Below are 21237 nucleotides of genomic sequence, written 5' to 3' on the forward strand. Positions count from 1 at the left end.
CAGGACTCTGCGTCTGACAGTGATAATTAATATCGCATATAGATAACAGCTAAGAAGGGTTTTGTTCAAGTGTTAATTCCAAATATCTTGGGGTTTTTTTGTATATGAAAACTGTTTTCTTCTGTAAAATGTGCTCCTAGCTCTATTTCTCTTTAAGTATCTCCTTAGAATTCTGATTTAAAAGTAGCTCATATTATTTAGGTGCTACAGATTGTGCTTTAATTTATTGCCACGTGACAGCTCAAGAAATAGGAAATCGGATAGGGAAAATATGACTATGACTTCTCTCAGGGCACATGCTACACTTACGGAGCCCTGGGCTTTTTTATAGGCAAAACAGTGGGAAATAAGGGATTATAGTGACAGCACGAACAATTTATTTTACTGTCTAGAAGTAGCTAGCAAATCCCTGACAATTAGATTTTAGGGAAGGATCAGTAAGTGGTGTCTGACTTATCTTTCAGTTTGCCTATGTAACTTTCATCTAAAAGTTTAGTTGTACAGTTTGCTTGTATATGAGCAAAAATACAGTTTTTGTATATGCTTAGAAGAACTTGGTGTCTAAAGTTTGGTAGGACAGGAGACTTCACTTACCTGTAATAGTGTTTTTGATAGCATAGTATGTATGCTCCTTTATTGTGGTCTCACGGGCAAACAAAAAAATCTTTTCTGTGTGTCTAGATTCATGTTAAGGAATACTAATCCCGGAGTGAACATGCTGTGTGCACCAAGCCTTTTGGAAAAAATGTATCTTAGTCTTTGATACTTTTCCAACATTTCTCTTTGAAGCTTTTACTTCTGTTTATTTTAGTTTCTTTTTTCTGCTGTACATTTGCATCTCAGATCAGCAAAACAAATAAAAAATACATCATGGAAAAAGTATTAATGCATGTAAACCTTTCCCTGTGGTGTCCTATTCCAACTTTGATCCTGGAAAATATTTTACAATGCAGATAAATTTTAGATATTACTTAAAAGGGGAGTGTATTAATGCCATTCATGACCATTCTTGCAGTTCTGTCAAGGCCTTTTTTCTTATAGATTTATATAGTATGATTAAAAATGAAAACAACTTCAATATACTACTTTCTTTCTAAGATGCCTGAAGTGCCTCAGTTCCAAATAAGAGCTGTTATATCATCTTCTTCTAGTAGTAGCATTTCTTTACTTGGAAGCCTCCAGTGGGGATGTGAATGGCAGTTATCCTACACTCAATAAAAATTTCCTATGCAGGGATTAGTTTTTGTAGTTTGAGTTTGCTTTTATTCCACTGTAAGAAAACTATTGCCTGGATTTAGTCACAGAAAAAAGCTGACTTAAGTGATTTGTTTTCCTTGGCTAACAAAACTTGAATTAAAATATACAAAGAAAGTGGTTAGATGTTTAAGAAGTAAAGAAGATTAGCAGGTTTGGTTTTTCTTAAACCATTAAAAGCTTCTTTGGACCTTTTGAAGGAAAAGGTAATTCTTTGAGGAGGAGGATTTTGAATGTCGGGAGGGGGTGTGCTTTAAGAAACTGGATTTTTTTCCAAAAATCTCAATGAGTCTCCAACAGCATCTTCTCAAGCAGTGCCACCCCACATGAATACTTTGCACCAACAGAAGCACTGAGGCTCAAGTTTTCTAGGTCTTGCCTGTTTTATTAATAACACAAAATGTAGGGTGTCACATGGAAGTCTCAGGGTTTTATTCTGAAATAGCCACCAGCTGAGAATTTTTAGTGCTTCCTTCCTGGTTTGAAATGAAGTACCTGTGACATGAGTACATTCTTCCATATTGCTGTTTAAACCCACAATGAAGAAACAGATTGCTGAGAAGTAAATTGCATACAACTCCAATGTCTCTTTTGCTTTAAGACATACTGTAGTCCATCCAACGGTGAAACTGCGAGAGTCTCAGAGATGTATGGCTTACTCCAAGGAGGTCTCCTTGTGATTTCCTGGCCGAAGTGCTGGGAGAGGAGGTAAAGGTATGGGGGAGAAGGAAAGTTACAGATGAAGGAAGGGAAAGAAATCCTTCCTTTTGTTTTAATCTTCCCCCACCTTTTTAAGAGCCTTTCAAATTATTTCCATTGATCAGTGCTCACAGCCTGGTTTCCTTATAGGGGCAACCCCCGCTTAATGCTATTTTGCTTAGTGCTATTTCACTATAAAGTCCATTTTATGTTCTTACCTGATTCCACTTAGCACTCAACGAGTTTTGTTATAATGCTTATGGTTGCCGTCTTGGCTCAAGAAACTTTCGGTTTCACTTATTCCTATTTCTGCTTAACGCTTGGTTTTTTGGGAGCCAATTAAGAGTGCTAAGCGGGGGTTGCCTGTAGTCTGTTTCATGAATGGGCAAATATACATGTTACTCTTTGCAACTTACTGCTGCTGAGGGCAACTAGATCGACAGCAGCAGAGCTGTGGCATCAAGGGCGATGGGAGGATAACCGAGACCCCTGCAGGCATGTAGTATTAAAATTGCCTCATTAAAGACTTCTGCTAATAAGCCTCAAGGGGAGGGAGAGGGTTCGTGGCTGTCCTACTGGAGAAAAAGAATGGATTTGGGAAAAGCAAGGTTTCTTTTAACGTTGTGTATCTTGCAGACTTCCACGTTGATAATCTTGACATTCGTGCAATGTCACTGGCAGTGTCAATGATGTCTTTTTTTTTAATTGTAGTGATTATTTAACTGTGGCTTGCAAGGCTGTGGCACTTGCTCCACAAAACATGCTTAGGCCTTATCTCCATTGTAGCAAAGAGATTGGGAATCACTGATTTCTGGGATTATTGTGATCATAGATTTCATAGAAGGGACCCCAAAGGATCATCGAGTCCAGCCCCCCGCCCCAGAGGCAGGAAGTCAGTAGGGATCATAGGATCCCAGCAAGATAAACCTCTGCTAGGTATTGGCAGAGACCTGGCACACTCATTGCATGGGTGTGGCAACGCACACGCATGCACTCATAACTCAAAGTTTGCATTTATAATTTTATTGGTAACTTTGCATCCCATCCAATAAACTAGAATTTATTATGATCCCAATAGTTGGTCCTTTATAGCCAACACCAGCACATAAATGCACCTCACAAAAAGGGCATGTAACAGGTTGCCCTCCCCAGCGGGATTTTTTTTTTTTTTTTTGCCTATGAGGGGCACCTCTGAATTCCCTTAATGTTTCATTTTTCTTGGTCATCTCATATCCCGCCTTTACTTGTCTGCCATGTCTTGATGTAAACATTTGTTAGATGTTCTTGCCAGTGGGTGACTGCCTATTGTAATAGAGTTTTAGGTCTCCTGATGTCTTTCCTGCTGCAGTTTTCAGAAAACTTGTATGTGCACTGAAAGGACCTCTCTATCAGTTTCTTTTGAGCAATGAGTAGAAGTTTGTAGCAAAGGCTTTAATTTAATATATTAATTGTCATCCCACCTATCTAGAGGTCTGAGTCTTTTCATTTTAATCGTGGTTTTTTTCCTACTTTATCTTCCAATCATGTATTTATTATAACAAACCTCCCACAGATAGGAGTTAATTCTGAAAATCTTCTACTTACTACCTTTGGTAGCATGTGATCATCTTGGTATTTTTTTTCTCTTTGGTCTGTAACACAAGAGAATTGGTTCTGCTGCTTCAATTTCAAAGTAGTTTTGAAAGAGAGAATATCTTTAGAAAGACATTTTTCTTTTTCGTCCTGCCTTTTTTGCAATTACTATCTTTTTGCCTAACTTTCTCAAGGAAATAATCTGTGTTTTTTTTTCTCAAGAGCTTCCAGGTAGCTTTTTGGCGGTCGTTTCTTCTGCACAGCTATTAATACAGAGTCAATTCCCACTGATTTCTAAAGTGTACGGTTAATTGATGAATGTTGTATATAGCAGTTGGCTGTATTCATTCATCTTCCCAGGAGTTCATTCATCACAAGGAGTTTGTCTATTGTGAAAAATCCTGATTGAAAGCCTGTCCTGGTTACAGGAGGATGGTTGTTCAGTACTTGAACTTTATGGTCTGCACGTGGAAAGTTGATAAATGCGTTTTTGCCTCTCTCTTCTATAAGCATCCTAGTCTCTCACTAACTGCCCAGGGCTTAGTTGTGTTACCGTTATGACCATTTTGTCAGTTCTTCTTTGACACTAAACCATTCCCGTCTTTCTGTCTCTGTTCCTCAGCCCATTCTTGTTCATAACCAGGATGGAACGTCCTTCTTTTCTTTAAAGATCTTTTTTTGAGGCTGTTGTTGATACTAGAGCAGAAAACTCATGGTAAATAGTCTTTCATGATAGTAGTGTTCGTCAAGGTGCTCAGCACAGAAGGCAGAGGTTTTCTTTGCAGTAGAATAAAACAGATAATTAAACAATTTAAACTAAGTACAATTTTCTTTTTAAAAAACTATTTTTTTAGTTTCATATTTAATTGAAAAACCTACTAAGTTGCATATAATAATAGTAATAGATAATAGAAGTAATAATTAACCTGTGTGGAAGCTAGAATTTTAAAGGAATGAAAAACATTGAAAAGGGAGGATTTGCTAGGCACCGAAAACCAGGCTTTACTGAAGTGGAAACTATCTTTAGCAGTAGCCCTGTCCGTAGTACAAAGAAAATATTTTCTTTTCAGTTTTTTTTTTTAATTTGTTTTTAAATTTAGCTCTGTTCACTAACTAGTACAATTAAAATTTGAGGAATTGATTAGAATTAGAGAGAGCTTGTTTTCCTCTCCAAAACTATGAATAGAAGTTATGGTCACAAGATTTGTTAGTTCTAACATCTTGATGGATATGGGGATGAGAAAAAAATGTACTTAGAACAAATAATACCTCTTTTTAATAAATTGGTTGTAATACAGAGCATGTTTCTATAAACTTGTTCCCCCCTGGTGTTTTCAGTATACTTAATGTACTTTTATTTAAATAAATAACAAGTGTGGGGGTGGGAATCAAAATGCTTTATTTCAGTATTTTGATTGATTTCTTTTATCAACCAAACCTGTGTGACAGAAGCTTTAAAAATATCTGGTAAATAAGCAATGAAGAAACGTTGAACTAAACACTTACGTTTTAAAACAAAGGTAAGAAAGTGAATATATGCTTACACTGACTATATCATAATTACATGGATCCTTCTGTAATTGCTTCCATACATACATAGTGCATCCTCCTGGGTAGCAACAACAAAAACATAAAAATTTATACAATTTATTTTAAAGACTATAATTAGTCGCAAATTAGCCTGTCTTCATGGTCACCACTCCAAGTCCAACTTTCCTTAGGCAACTAAGAAGTACAAATGCAAAGCAAGATTAAAATCAGTTGTTTAAATCAGGTTTCCTTTCCTGGTGATTTAAATCACAATTAAAATTGGCTATTTAAAACACTTTGATCTCACTCAATCTGCCCTGGCTGAAAGAGGCAAGCACATTTTTCTGTACCCTGGAAGTCTAATTTGTAAATTCCCTATTGAGCGAGAGAGAGAGAATGAGCAATGTCTTTACAGATGTTGTATTCTAGCTCCAGGCCTTGACAGAAAGGTGTATTTCTTAGGTACAACTTGTAACTGCAGTGGGATGGCTGACAGCCAACTAGTCTGATCAAGTTGCTTCCCCCCCACCATTCTGAGGTAGTTATTGTATAATCAGAGCAGTTCTTACTGTTCTGATTTTTTTCTTACTGCTGAAATAATGTTTATCATCTGTAATCTGCTAAATCCGTTTGAAGCCATGTGTTGTTATTCTTTTTTGGTGTAATAAAATAACATAATAGCCAGGATTTTCAAGGACTGATGGGCATCTGACAAAGAAGGCTGGAATTTAATTGGAGACATGAAGAAAAGACATACACATACCATACTCTTGCATTTGCATAGACCTGCATTTTGCATACTGGGTTAAGGCGGACCCTAGAGAGAGAAGCCCAGCAGACTCTCCCTATGCCTGTGCCCGAAAGCTTGCAAAGAACACTTTTTCCAACTATCCAGCTGGTCTAATAAAAGAGATCACGTTTGCCCAAATAGCCTGGTCTGTACACCTAAAATTTAGCAGAAGCGTGACTTCAGTGCACATAAAGCTATTGTGTATATTGGCGACATGGGAACAGTCATCCAATTCCCTTTCAGGGGTTTTCAAAATAAATATTTCCCTCTCTAGTGATTGTGCTACAGGGATCTGGGAGCCTTCAGCCAAAGGCTGAAATGCTTGCACAAAAGCTTTGGGGCATTTATATATATTTTTTTTATATTTATATTTTTTTGCAGTTTCTCATTTGGTCTATAGCTTCCATGTCTATAGCTTCCAAAAGGTTTGGAACCAAGAGTTTTAGATTTTTGCATTTCTTTTGGGGGTATTTTGTACCTTTTTCAGCTGTACAGGCTCTCTCTCTCTCTCTCTCTCTCTCTCTCTCTCTCTCTCTCTCTCTCTGTCTCTCGGAGAGGCCCTGAGACTATCACCTGTACTTGGTCGAGGCATTTCTGATTTTCTCCCCCTGCAGTGTTTTTGGCTCCTAATCCAGAAGAGTTTGTGCGGAGATGTCTGGTAGCAGACAGTACAATTAAATTTTGTTAATCAGAAGGAGAAGGAGAAATTGAGTCATATTTGGGAAGGTTTATGTTGAGTAAGTGACTTTCAGGAGTGAAAGCAATCGGAGGAGTTTGCTAAACCAGTGTTAGGCTGCCTTGAGCATAAGCCTGTCCTGAATGCTAACGCAGTGGTGATTGGCCTCAATCACTGTTGTTCCTGGCTTTTAGCCAAAAGACTACTTTTTGTTGCTTACAAAACCAGCTTTCTCCTTAAGTTGGAAAACGATAATGCTGTCAGTGTGTGACATGCATAGTATATCTTGGGAAGTTTTCAGAGTGGTTACACTTTCAATTTACAGAGACAAAAGCAAGAAAATTTGGCACTACAAGCATTTATCCCGTGGTTCCTAGATGAGACACTGGTATTGTTTACAGGATTGGGAAATAGCATCCCGAGCATCACGCAGCTTCGATGGTCATGCTGTCTACTGATGTTTTACTGATGCAGACTGCAAGGCTAAATTGCTGTCATTTTTTTTCCCCCCTGCTAGAAGTTACGGCACACTAGGGACCACACATTCATACAGACAGAAATCTCCAGTCTCTTCCTTGGAGATGCCAGAAATCCCATGGTTATATATAGTTTAAACAAAAGCAAAAAATGAAAGGTCAAACGCTTAGTGAAGAAGTCCCAAGATCATGGGGAGGAGCAGAGAGAGGAGGAGATTTTTATAGTTGGTACTAGTTTGCACACATGTGGACTTTCTCGGTTATGAAAGCAGAGGCTGAACTTTCCTGGTAATACTGCCTGAAAGCCAGGGTTGAGATGCATTAAGAAAAAAGCACATATTTGCATTGTGGCTGTACATGCTGTATACATTGTGTGGTTTAATAGGACCTTGATCTCAAGAGCCATCCTGGCACTTTTTACCACCACAAAATTCACTTAATGTTGGAAAAAAAAAGAAGAAAAAACCCAAATTTAGCTATATTTGGATGGTATCAAGTGGAGCCAGACAGGCAGTCACCTGATTTGACAGGAGAATATTGCACCAACTTTTCTAATTTTGTTCATCAGCTGCTTGCAGTAGGTGAGAGAGTTAGAAAGGGGTGTTCAGCAGGAGCCGGTCAGGGTCTTTCATTTTAGTCACTGAAACTCCAAAAGATAGCACGGGGGCAATTAAAAAAGGGGGTGAGGGAGTGGGACTTGTACAAAAGCAGTATAGAAAGTAGGCTCTAGGCCTCCTCTTATTCCTAAAGTGGCCTTTGCGATATGCACTGTTCTGCTTGCGGTCTTCTGACGAGCAAAACTTAAGGCTGCTTCTTCTCTTCTTTTATAGTTTGTTTCAAAGGTGTTAGAGCTTGTGTGTGTATACAACCCCTCAGCATATATACTACACATGCATATTGACCGCATTTAGTTGTATAAAAGCCACATTTTCCCCCGCTAAAATTTTGCTACCAAAAACTGGAGTGCAGCGATTAGTCACACCCGAGAGCAGGGGCGGCCTCTGCCTGGGGCACACAGCAGACCAGGGGGAGGACAAGCGGCACAGCAGCTCAAAGCAGACTGTATAGAGGAGGGGGATCAGTGATGTTCAGGGAGGGCGCAGAGCTAATTTGCGACGTGCCTGCCAAAAAACCTGGCCCCCACTGCCCTAAGGCTAAGGCAGTATCAGGACTAGACAGAAATGTTTGAGCATCTCTGTACTTCCCCACCTGGCATCTTCTTACAGACAAGACTAAAAGGAGAGTGGAACTAATGCACCCCATCTTTTTAGACACATCTCTTTTGATTTGGTTTCTTTACAATTTGGGTATTAAAGGAGTAAGTTCTTTTCCAATTTTTCAAGGAAACATTCATGAGCGTGGCTATTATGTGGGGATTTGATAGATCCTTTAACAAAACATAAATAAAAATGTAACCAATATAGCCAAGCCTCTGAGCATAAATTGGTATTTTGGATGCCTTTGGAAAGCTTAACCCTAGTTTTATTTCAGTTATTGGCTATACAGCCGCATAGAAAACTACATGTAGTTTAGTATCTCTGCAGGAGAATTATACAAAATTCAGTGTACATCAGGGGTTTTGAATTTAAATGATGCATTTTTATTTAATGTAACAGTCTGTCAGTGGTATTTTACCTAGCACAGCAATACCTAAAAACATAAATATGTTTTAGAAGTCACTCCAGTGAATTTGCACATCTGGGTTGATTGAAATGAAATACGTAATTTCAAGCCAGCTTCACCCTGTGAGCTTCAGTCTCTTCTCTAGGTTTTAGAAGGCGTTTGTCTGTCAAATGTTCAGAAAGGGCATTTTTATAAAATGACGCATATTTTGCCTTTTCATCCAAACAGTTTTGTTTATTGCTAGCCAAGGTGACTGTGAGGCTTAATGGCTCAGTTGACTGTTTCATGAACTGTTCCTAATGAGCATTATGTTATTTTCCCCTTTCATTTCTGTAGGCTGTTCAATTAACCCCTCGACGATGGCTAAACCTACAGGAATACCAGAGTAAAAAACTGATGGCAGACCACGGGGTTACGGTTCAGAGATTCTTTGTGGCTGATACTGCAAATGATGCCCTGGAAGCTGCGAAGAGACTAAGTAAGTTGACCAATAATAGGAGAAATCTACTTCACCAGATACCAGTCTGGAAAAGAAATTTCCTTCTCTTTAGTTTGTACACAGTCTTAAAGTTGATGTTCATTGTAGTGATGTGAAATATGATCAAGGCCTCTGAAAGTATATTTCATGCCATGTGTGAAGAAAGCTTTATAACAGTAATATTTTCCAGAGCTTTGTTTTTATTAAATAACATGACGTCTTTAATTAACATGGTTTGTATCGGCTTTAAGAATGAAGAATCAAGCATGTAACATCATAACTGGCTGTTCCGGAAATCATTGTGATGCCATACACAGGATAAAGACTTGTGGGAATAAAGGAGAGAAACAGCTGAACTTGCTAAAAAAGAGACTTTGCAAGCAAAAGTGTTGTAATAAAGGACAGGGGAAGAAAAACAACTAACATGGAAACAAATACAATTGCTTTTAAATAGAAATTACTCATTTACAAAGTGGGTTCCTCCATCAAGGGAAAAGGAGAGACAGAGGTAAAATGAATTGTCAGCACCACAGCAGGAGCCTGTGACCAAGGCCAGTAAAGAAATCCTGATGCCTTGAATCCCAGTGCTGTGATTTCACTGTGTTCCCTATTAAAATTGTGATGCACTGGCGGGTAGAATTTGGCCTAGAGTATCCAAGTGAAAAGCATCCCTCTGTCAGATGGACTTGAGATCAAACCTACACAGAAGCCGTTCTGTCCAAAAGAGCTAAGTTAAAAATTGCTTCACTTCCCAGCATCCCCAAATCATCTTGCTGGATTCTGGTTTTGTATTCAATAGCATCTCACTTTGTTTTTCTGTCGTGCGGTTCCTAATGAGAATTGATAGACTGTCCATCAGTAATGCACGCGGGGTGGTGCCAGTCATCTGGCAACTGCCTCTTTATCCATAAGAGCTCTTTGTGCGTCTCACATTTTTTCACATAATGGCAAGATGTATAAATACATCCCCTAGTTGCGTGTTCTTAGATTTTATGCGTGTGTTTTATACAGAGATCTAAACAGGAAGGCTATTGCTGTACTAGCTGATTAAGCCCTTTTCCCATCATGAGGATTGTATGCTTGTCAATAAACCTGTTTATAGTAACTAGAATGCCAAGTGATAGATTTTGAAAATCTATTTCAGACGTGCATATTTACATGTTTGTCTTCTGGGCATGTTTCTCTCTTTTGTATTTTTCAATGCAAAAAGAATAAATCTTGCATTGAAAAATGCTGGGATGTAACACAATACACAATGGGTGCATCTATACACTGCCCTACAGCACCGTAGCAGTCATGTGCATCAACACATTACCGGCAGCTGCTTCGCTCTATCTGCGCGCTGCCTCATTACAGCGCACTGCTATGGCAAAGCGGCGGTTTAATTTAACTGCGTATGGTGCCATATGGGCACTTACTACTTCCAAAAGGAAGTACTAAAGCAGAGCGCAGTAACAATGTTGCCATAGGTTGATATGTAGACGCACCCAATGATTCTTAAAAAACAAAATAGTCTGAATAAGCCATTTTCTGAATGGCCTTTCTATACAAGGGAGCTGGAAAAGTTCCTGTTAATGCCCCAAACTTAAAGCCCTTAAGCTGTGTCTGGGTGCTCTCATTCAGGAGAAGTGGCCTTAGATCCCTGCAACTTTTTCCTCCAGGAGGTTCAACTACAGTGATTTGGAGCCACTGAATGAGGACCATCTTCAAGGGGGTTTAATATAATTATAAATCAAGTCATGGGTGTGGCACCTGTGGTTAAATCTGCTTAATTTTCCTGAGTGTCCCTGTGCATGACTGTTGCAAGAAGCTGAGAAGGTAGGTGCTTTTGATCTGGCTTGTCTTAAAATACAGCAATTTTCTTATCAAGTGATTTTTTTTTTTTTTTTTTGCAGTGTTTAGCTTTCTGATTACATGCTTCAGATTCTTTTACGCTGTTTGCAATCTGCCTGAAAAGTGCACTTTAATAACATTAGAAAAGCATGGAACATGTGAATGCAAATTGTAGGGCACATCAAAGGAACAGAGTACAGCTGTATGTAAGGGAGTTTTCTCTGCATTTCGATACGATTGTCCCTATTTTTAGCGTTTCAGTTCTGCTACAAAAAGAAAATGCCGTCTGGAATAATTAAAGAAAAGAAAATGTAGCCATGTCTTATTTCAGTGGTGGACAACCTTTTTTGGCTGGTATGCCACTAAAGAGCCCTGTGCCTTCCCCAAAGGCACTACCACTCTAATCCCCTCCCCCTGTCTGAGCTGCTGCTCTGCTTTCTGCTTCCTGCCTTGTGCTCTATGCCTGTGCTTTTCCACTTTCTGCCCTGTTTGCCACTATGTTGCCTGTCCTGTCCTCGGTCCTCAGCATGCCACACACCGTGTCACTTCTGGCACACATGCCACAGGTTGGTCACCTCCGTTCTTTCTCACGGCAGTAACTGAAATGGTCAGTCTGAACACTGGACTACTGTAGTAACTTTTATTAGGATTTGTTCATTGACATTTACCAAGCATCCTGTTAGAGTGGACCTCTGGACAGTAAAAAAAATAAATTACATTTTTTTTTTAGAAAATATAATGTCAGCTAGATTCAGAGGTCAGGTTCTGCCTTCAACTTACAGTATTTCCACACAACCCTACTGGGCTCTGGTCATCTGAATTAGGTTCAAGCTTGTAATGCAAACTGAAGTTTCCTTTCCTTTGTTTCTTCTCTTGGAATGATCTTTTACTGTAATTCCAGCACTGATCCTAGACTCCAGTTCAGAGCCTCTTGCTATCACCATTTGATTTATCTCTCTAAGAATTAGTTAGGTGGTAGTTTGGCGGGGGAAAGAGGGCTCTTTCAGACATGTTTTTAGACCTTTCTCTCTCTGTTTCTTCTGCCTGAAGGCTGGGTTACCTTCCCAGATTATTTCAGGAAACATGATTGATATTTCATAGATTAGTAGACAGGGCCAGTAAGTTTTTTGATATCTTAGTACAGAGTCATTTTCACTGAGGTTACCCATACTCTTTAAATAAAGAGCAGTGCAAGTACATACATACATTCCATTTGAAACTCCTTCTACTCTTCTTCTGGGCAGCTAGGTAGAGATATTTAATCCCCAAAGGAAATTTTGAATTCTGTTTGCTCTGGTGTAGTACTTGTTTCTTTTCTAAACGGCAAATCTAGGCTGCTGGATTTGTAATCCTTAAGCCATCTTTACTTTATGTCCCTGTTCTACTAAGAGCTGCTATTTTGATGTGGTCCTCAAGTTATAGAGGTAAAAATCAGTGGTGTGCTGGAACCATATGACATTTTATCAGATAAGGCAAAAATTAGGCATTCTCAGTGTGCCAGTTCTTAACCTCACTCTCTTGAAGGCAGTTTGGTTTTATGTAGGGTTGGTAGTATAGTGAAACTACTATCATATTGCTACCTCCTTGCTTCAAACTTGAAATGTGGTACTACATGGGTGAACATCAGGAAAGGGCAAATAGAGCTAGTCTGTATACAGAGGCAAAAATAATAGCTTGTCTCCTAATCACTTGCGTGTCCTAAAAAAAAGATGAAACTTAAGTTGAATAATGGTCTTATTGCTTGCATAGTTGCAGTTTATTAATGATGTTGCTATTGATTGTGGCATGTAAATCACAGGAATATTGATCTGCTGAGAAAACTATATTGAAAATATTTTTAACTTGGAAAGAAAAATGAAATATAAAAGTGGAAACTAATTATCTCTCATAATCAAACTGCTGCATATGAACTACATGCAGTGTTCTTATTGGACTTGGCTGGCTTGTCAACACTTTCAGCTACAAAAATGTTTCGATCAGTCACAGTGATAACTTACTCTTTTCATTTTATATAATTGCATCAAGAGCAATGGTGAATTGCTGTGCCAATAAGGAATTGTGCTTTGCAGTATGAAAATTGTTTCACGTTGAAATGAATGACATACTCCATTGATTTGTTAAATAATTAACAACATCCTCATAATCATTTTACATGTTTTGCTGTCATCGTGTCATAATCCTTGGTTTGCTAACCCAGAAGCAAGAGCCGTAGTGCTGCTGCTGTCTGGATCATTACATTAGAGTTGCAGACCATCTTTGTCTGTCCTGTATCCAGTCAGCTCACTGACGCTGCTGTCATTTGGACATCACTTTTTCACATGCAAGGAGCAACTTAGAATACTTACAACATTCCCCAAATATGACTGGGCTAGATGAGCTAGAGAGAAAACATTTATCTGCAAAATAAAAAGAGACGGGCCTGCAAGTTTAAAAAAAAAACAAAAATGCCTCCAGATTGTGTTTGGAGGCCACTTTGCAAGATCCTTGGAGATATACCGGGTGGTATTTCATGGAGAGTTTCTGAACAGATAAGCCTCCAACCACAGCCTGGTTCAGTTCAGACTTATGGGAAGAGACTAAAGGCATTTTTACTGTTAAGGGAAGTTGTTCGATTTGTGCAAAAGAGTCTGAACCAGGAGTGTTACACCCTAATATGCCACCTGGTAACAACCTTCAATTGAATGTGTCAGGTATTTTAATAACGCTTATTATTTTCAGTCTTTCAAAGAAAATGCGCGTTAGACATCTATCTACATAATTCCAGGTTAAAAAGATAAGATCGTTATCGTATCATAAAATACCCTTTCACATTTTTTTTCCTTACTATATGGAGATGTCTTAATTCAATTCATCTGCATAAAGACAGGAAAAGTGGGTTTTTTTAGTACAGTTTCAGAGGATAATACCTTCAGTGTGGTAAATAAGAGGCAAAGACTGACAGAATTTGCAGAGAGTTGTGCTTTATTCACAGGTAAATTATAGGAGTCATCTAAACGCTATTTCTTGAGAAGACTGATTTTGCTCTTAGATCATACTGCTTTGGGTATGGTCAACAAAGATGCAAGTATTGGATTTACCTACACTCGATAGGGGGAGCTGCCAAAAGGGCATTATTTGTTGCGATCTCAGTTGTCCGGTATTATGCAGGCCTACGTGAAAAGATATCTTTTATCCAACAATCAGCTTTCATCGATTTCTTTGTTAATTGCTTACTTTCCTTTGAAGTGGAACTCTTTACTATCTAAGATTCACATTAAATAGAATTTCTTCAGGTTTTAAAACCTGTTAATAGTACAAGAGGTCACTTGGAAAGCGGTTTTTTTTTTTTAAGTGACTTTAAAGGCTGATAGTTTTTCTACCAAGATAAGCATGGCAGATGTCAAGAAAATGAGAATGACGTCACTAGTATTGACTTCAAAGGGAGCTGCGCATGGTAAGGAATTCAGAATTGGGCCCAGAGGATTTTGTTGCTTTTTACATACTAAGCAATTCTCAGGTGGAAGTGCTGAAATGCACTATTTGCAGAACAGCAGACAATTTAGCATTTGTTTTATGCTTCAGGTCAAGATTTCTAAGTTTCTGAGAAATAAAGAGAGCATCATGGTGTGTGTTAAGACTACTGCAGAATTGCTTGATCTGCCTTCTAAAGAAAGTCAGTGGGTAAATAAGCTACCTCAATTACTGTAGTTTGTTCAACAGAGCACGTGCTGAAAGATTTGGGACTCTGTTGTGTGTCTGCAATTAAATATGATTCAAGGATTAGAATACAGGTTTTGTCTGTTTGTGCTTCTGTGTCTGTTGGAGGCAAGTCTCAGCTCAGAAAAGGGAGTAGGACATGGATGAAATATGATCACAGACTAGAAATAGCAACCTTAAGAACATCAATAGGCAAAAATCAAAGCCCTAAAGCAATCTTTGGGTATTGGATTTACAGTGAACACAGATGAAATCCATTGTGAGGAACGGTACCTAATGGCAGATTGTATTGTTAATTAGGTGCTAGCTGTCATTGCTTCACAAACACCAGTTCTCCACTTCCACAAGTAATATGTCCTTTCTACTTGTTCAGTGTACTCAGGAAGTGTCCCAAGGGTGGGTCATCTTTTATTTTCTCTTTCTGAGTAATGGGAACTTATCAAAGTCATGTAGTGCCTATGGTCATGATGAAGTTAATACGATTGCGGATTCAGAGCTGTGTTCTGTCTGTTCATTGCATACATGTTATCCAGCAGGAAACTTTTTTTTTAAACCAGTGTTGAATTTAACGTGTTTAATGTTTAAAGCTGGTTGGAGGAGTTTGCCTTCTGCAGGGCTGTTCAGGGCCACATGCTGTGTGTGTGAGCCATGGGCGTGCCCATTTCTCTCCCTGCTTGCTAATTTCTCCCTCGTGGGGGGCAGGAAGTGGAGGCTGGAGGTGCAAAGGGGAGTTCAGAGACACCAGCTGCTACAGCAGCACGGGAGTGGTAGCCTGGCACAAGCCCATGGACAGTTTGTTAAGCTTTGCAGACTGCCAGTTGGACAGCCCTGGCTTAGTGGAATAAAGGTTATTGTGTTAAGCGATGTAAAGATTAGATTGTGCCTCTGTAACTTTCATGTATAAAACATCACATTCAAATAAAATAAAAAAACCCCTTTCTGTTGACTTTGTGTGAACATCTCAGAGTTTCATATGCATCACAAATAGGAACAGTTGAACTGAGTTTCTCTGAAATGTTCATGCAGAAGGAGGTTTATGATAGGGTGCATGAGAAAATCAATTCATCTCTTTATTTGTGATGCATATGGGATGAAATCCACAGGAGTTGCCAATCTGAAAAATATATATGCTGACGGGATTCAGGATGCCATGTGAGAGCTGGCCGACCTGAAGCTGTTACTTTTATTGGCATTTAAGAAGGGTGGATTGCTAAGGCATGGATCTGTGAAGCTTGCAAACTGGGTTCTGTTCATTGCTCAACCGTGGACTTTCCTATCAGAATGATGATGGCAACATTAACTTCTCCTATGGCATGAAATTCACCCTTGCACAAAGGGCGCCACCTAAATCCTTCAGACAGGACTTAGATGCATAGATCATGTCTGGCACGAGCCGTTTCTTTGTGCACACACAAGTCTCTTTGTCTGGATCTCACTTTATTTTGTGAAAGAAAATGTTTACCTATCATTTTGTTACACTAGTTTTTTGTCGGTATGTTTATGCTTCAGCGCAGCAGAAAATACTCCCTCACACATGCGTGCTTCTACAGGGTCTCGGGCACTGGTAGTTTCTATCAGCCAAATGCATTCATCGCACGTGCCATCCGTTCCTTGTAGTCTCCCATCCCACTCTTTTGCCCCTTTCCTTTGTGCCAGGATGTGCCTCATTCTTCACCTCTCCACCATATGCCCAGGGTGCTCCCGTGATTCCCTCAGGCCTGAGTCTTTCATTCTCCTTCTCCTCCCTGTTGTGCTGTGTCCTGTCTTTGCATCACCCTTTCTTGCTACCATTGCTTTTCTGCTTGGAAGAGAAGTCACTCAAAGCATCAACAGTTCAAACTGTATTGAAAGGATAAGCAGATTTCCAAGAGGGGATGGTATCCTGGAAACAGTTAAACGTTTCTGTAACCTGGTTCTTTGATCAGTAGACCACTGTAGGCTCGGTTGAAGCAGCTAAACCTGCTTCCCAGATCCAAAATGTCTGTATGTCCCTTTCCCCTCACCCCATGTTCCCCAGGGCTACTCATTGATGTTTCGTGTATTCGATGAAATCTTGGAATTGATCGAATGCGGTGTTCAAAAGCCCTCAACGAGAAATGCGATTGAGTGAAGTGCAAGGCACCGCACTACTCAGCACAAAATTGACAGGAAAATACTATCTCTGCTTATCCCATCTCTTTTGCCTGATGTGAGTTTGAAGTTTGCAAATCTCTCAGTTCTAAAGTAAAGCCGAACTTTTTGTACCCATTGCATCCTTTTGTATCCATCCCATCCATCTCAGGGAGCAGATCAGAAGATCTAAGTTTAACTTCCCATTCAAAGAGAGTATTCAGTTCTCTTTTTTTGGAGGAGACATTGGAACCACATCCTATGTGAAATAACTTTTTAATCGTGTGGTCGCCAGATTGCCCCTGAACTCACAGGCTCTAGCATTATTTTCTCTTTATGCCTAACGGCCAAAATGTTTTGTAAGTGCTATTTTAGATCAAGTTGGCAACATCACTGGAAGTCAGTGGGAGCTGCCTGTACAAAAGAGGTTAGACATTGGCTGTATGTTTGGTATTGGGTAATCTTGTGTGGATTCTCTAGAAAAGTTGGTGCTAAAGTATTGTGTCCTTTTATCTAGATCCTGTTTAATTAGTATAAGGGCATAGACACTCTTTTAGTTGGGCATTTCTGAGGTGGTGTTTCTTTTCACCTCTCTACAATAATAAGATCACTTGGTTTCAGAATAATTTGAGGTGAAGTCCATGGTGGAGATTTCCTTGCAGATAATCCTAACGTCGAGACCACCCTTATGTCTTGAAAGTTTCCTTTCTCAACAGCTTGCTCTCCACTCTTTTATCCGCTATTCAGTTGGCTGTGTACCTTGGTTTATTCTGCATGCTGTCTGACTTCCTTGCACAACTTTATTCCTTTCTCTTTTGATCTGAAGTACTCTGTCAGGTGTGCCAATACCTTGCTAAGGAAGGAGAGAACAAGAACTGAAACATGGTAGGAGGAGGCTGTTCTTTTCTCTCTCTCGTATTTTTGTTCTTGAGAGAAATAAATTACCTTCCACTCCATGACTCAATAGACTTTAGACACATGTTAAGCACAACCTTTCCCCCCCAGTATATTGAATGGTCTTGAAAGAAAAGTAAATGGTGTACTGTACAGAAAGAATAACTAATTATTCTTTTAATTGCTTCTAGGATTGTGTTGCTCTGAAGATACTAAAAATATATATACATTAAAAATTCCTCAATATATATATATTTTATGGCTGTCTCCCAAAAAGCTCTAGTGGCTGTGGAAGGAAAAACAAGCCTCAATGGAGTCCTTAATACTTGATAAAAAAAATATAGATTTCTGAAATTTTATTGGAAGAGAGACTAGTGACTCTTCTGTCCCCTAAATCTACAGGTGCAATCTTTTTCAATTTACCCAGAACATTTAAGAAGGGGATAAATTTCCCCTTTACACTCAAAATACTGTGACTATCCCAAGGAAGCTGGCTAGCTAGAATTTTCCACTTGGTTAATAGCACCTTTTTGTAACTAATGATATAGAAGTATTGTTTTGTTGCCATTTAACTCATGTAAAAAGGGACTCAAATTCATAGAGGGTGGGACAGTTTTAATTGTTTTGCTTTAATGTTTTACATTCTTGAGGTTCAGTGTGAAATAGATATGCCCAAGAGAAGTTAAGACTGTTTTTTTGAAACGTGATCAGCTTTGTTTTGCATTCTGGATCCTGGTATTGTTGCAATTATGATCAGAGTACTTGATTTTTCCACTTAAAAAGGCACACATTGCGCAACTGTTCTGGGGCCAGGTGCCCTGAATCCTACATAACATCAGGTGACATCTAATACTGTTTTTTAGCCCAGGTTTTTTAGCCCAGGTCTGGATTTTGTGTGCTTTTAGGGGTGAAACCAGAAGGGGATGAGGGGGAGTCAGCAACCTAATAATGTCCCCTTCTCATTGTGTCACCCAAAGCCCTTTCTTTTCAGTATGTTCACTGGATACCCCTGCAGCATCTTCAAGTGATTCAGCCTGTGTTTCAAGGGCCCATACGATTTGCCTCTGCCTATAGCTCTCTTCATTTCCTTTTGCTCCCTTTCTTATTCCCTTTGTTTAGCCCTAGCTTTTGTGCACTACACCCCTTATTTTTTATTTTCATCTCTTCTTTCTGCTTTCTTCCCTGGCATTCCCTATGCCTGGGAAAGCCACCTTTCTTTTTTGTGTTAAGCAACCTACCACATTTTATCTTTCCAACAGATCACTGCAAGAATTGAGTACCACTTCCTGTGCAGGCTGCCACAAAGCAGCCTGTTTTGTGACTGCACTGCTTTGTCTAGGTTTGAGCTAGATCACAAGCTGTTCAAGGCTGAGATGTGCAGTACCTTACCTGCTGTTAGCACCTGAAAAATGCATAAATATTACTAATGCTAACTCTCTTCTCTCTCTCTCTCTCTCTCTCTCTCTCTGTGCCTTGCCTTAAAATAGTTTTCTTCTGGGCAGCTCTCTCCCTACAAAAAGTACTGTATTATGTTGCCAATGCTACCTTCAGCAGAGAAAACATTAGTTTCCCTCTCTCTTAAAGACTGCCCTAAATGATGAAAACAATAGCCTACAATAAGAGTAATGAATGTAACAGCCTGTATAGTAGTGTTATTTACAGTAATGTAATTTTTTGAGGTCAGCTTAATAATCAATATGTCTGTGATCCAATTTATTTACCTCATCTACTGGGGAAAAAAAATCGATCATTGAGAATCAGAGACATTAGGAAAGGTGCTAAAAGGTTGTTTTCATTGCAGTCTGCTTTAGTGAGGGTTTCTAGAAGAAAAGCCATGGGGAAGGTGCTGTGAAATAGCTTGCATTTGAGCGTGTGGGGCAGTAGCTGACTGTCCATGTGTACGTGCTTATTCGGCAGGGAGAGTGGTGCCTCTGTGTGCCACACTTCGCACAGAAATTGCCCAGTCATGTCTGGCGTGGCCGCACACGGGGAGTTGGTGCAGAACAGGCTTGCCGTTGCAGGCTGTGTCCCTGTGTAGCCAAGCTCTAAAAGGCTAGGGTCACTCCACTTCCATTTGTGGAACTGGATTTGCAAACTGTGTCGCTTCTGTTCCTCTTGGAATTCTGCATTTCCTAATTTAGTTTCCTTCCCCTGCTTATGCTTCCTTCATTTCTCCGTGATGTTCGGTTGAGTATTATCTCACTTGGGCAGCAATTGCACAGCAGTAGGTGGGACTTTGGTCAAAACCTGAATTAAGGCAATGTGATGTCCTTAGCAAAGCCTGCCTGGGATTTCCCGTGGAGTTTAGGCAGCGCTGTACCTAGACTCCTGGGGGCCGCAGGTGAACTTTTAGTATCAGAGCCCCCCTTTGCCAGAGATAATGATATTAATAATCCAAAAAATTACCATTTTGGGGCCTCCTTTCTGTCCAGGCTCCAGACAGCCACTCAGTTCACTCATGCCTGTGTCTAGCCCTGAGTTTAGATGTGAGATCTTTTATTAGACCAACTAAATAGCTGGAAAAATAGTTTTTTGCAAGCTTCGGGCTTCCCTATACATTGCCTCTACTCCTCTTCAAGGTGGCAAGATTTTTCCAAAATCTTAGCATACCTAAATACTTGCATATCTGTATGCAGAATGCATGCGTCCACAGGCAGTTGGTAGACCTTCGAGGGCAGATGACTGGTTAAAAGCTGATGTGTACATAAAAACATTTTGGACATTTATGTTTTGAAAATCTGACCTTTAATCTACTCAACTATAATTCTGATTTTTACCCTCTTACTATTGCGTTAACAAAAGATAGTCTCTTAAGTTTTGCTGTCTGGCTTCTGGCATTTTCAAATCCAAACCTTTCCACTTTAAGGTTAAGCATATTTCCTTGTTAGGATTTGAAATGTAAAAGATTCTTAATATCAAGTTCTGTCAGTTGAAGACTGATAGAAATAGAGTTAATTTTAAATGCTTGGTAGGAAAAAAACCCCAACCATCTGTTCTTTTTGTTAGGAAATTACATGCGAGGCACCAGTCAGTAAGTGTAAGCTCAAATATGCTTTTGGTATTTGGATATTTTATAACCATTCTTAGTCACCAAAAGTCTTCATATTCAATAAATTTATAGTAATATGAGTAATGGCTAACAAATCAAAATCTCATTTCAGATGTTTGACACTAATGTTGTGCTGACTTATTGTTCTTTGTGTTGGATTTCTGATCAAATTACCCCAATAGCTGCTTGCAAGTAACTCACAAAGGGCAAAAAAAAGAAAAAAAAAATCAGTTAAAAATGGCATACTGAATCTTCTATTTTACTGTATGTCATAGAAAAGGGGCATTTACAAATTTTAGATATGTTTAAGTACGTTAAAGGAATTTTATTTGTGAAAAGAAAAAGTTGCTGAAGAAATAGCTCACAATGCTACAGTTTTCAGAGACTTGTAAGAAATTCAGCACATAGACAAAAAAGCTACAAAATGACTGTTTTTATTTATTTCTAACTTGTCATCCCATATTTTACTGTTGTTCAAGATAGTTCTGCAGCTGCAACAATAACCAGATGCGTAATTGCGAAGCAGCTGCATGAAATTTTCATTTTTTTATGCATAAA

General features: G+C 39.2%; 1 protein-coding gene across 1 annotated transcript in view; it reads left to right on the top strand.

The window, feature by feature from the left end:
- Positions 1-21237, top strand: part of SUCLG2 (succinate-CoA ligase GDP-forming beta subunit) — a 164595-nt gene that overhangs the window by 22644 nt on the left and 120714 nt on the right. The window contains exon 2 of the mRNA XM_019536684.1: positions 8957-9098. Within this exon, the coding sequence (XP_019392229.1) occupies positions 8957-9098 (142 nt within the window). The remainder of the gene's footprint in view (positions 1-8956; positions 9099-21237) is intronic.

This window comes from Crocodylus porosus, unplaced genomic scaffold (assembly GCF_001723895.1).
Source record: "Crocodylus porosus isolate Cpor-Errol unplaced genomic scaffold, CroPor_comp1, whole genome shotgun sequence".
NCBI classification, from domain to species: Eukaryota; Metazoa; Chordata; order Crocodylia; family Crocodylidae; genus Crocodylus; species Crocodylus porosus.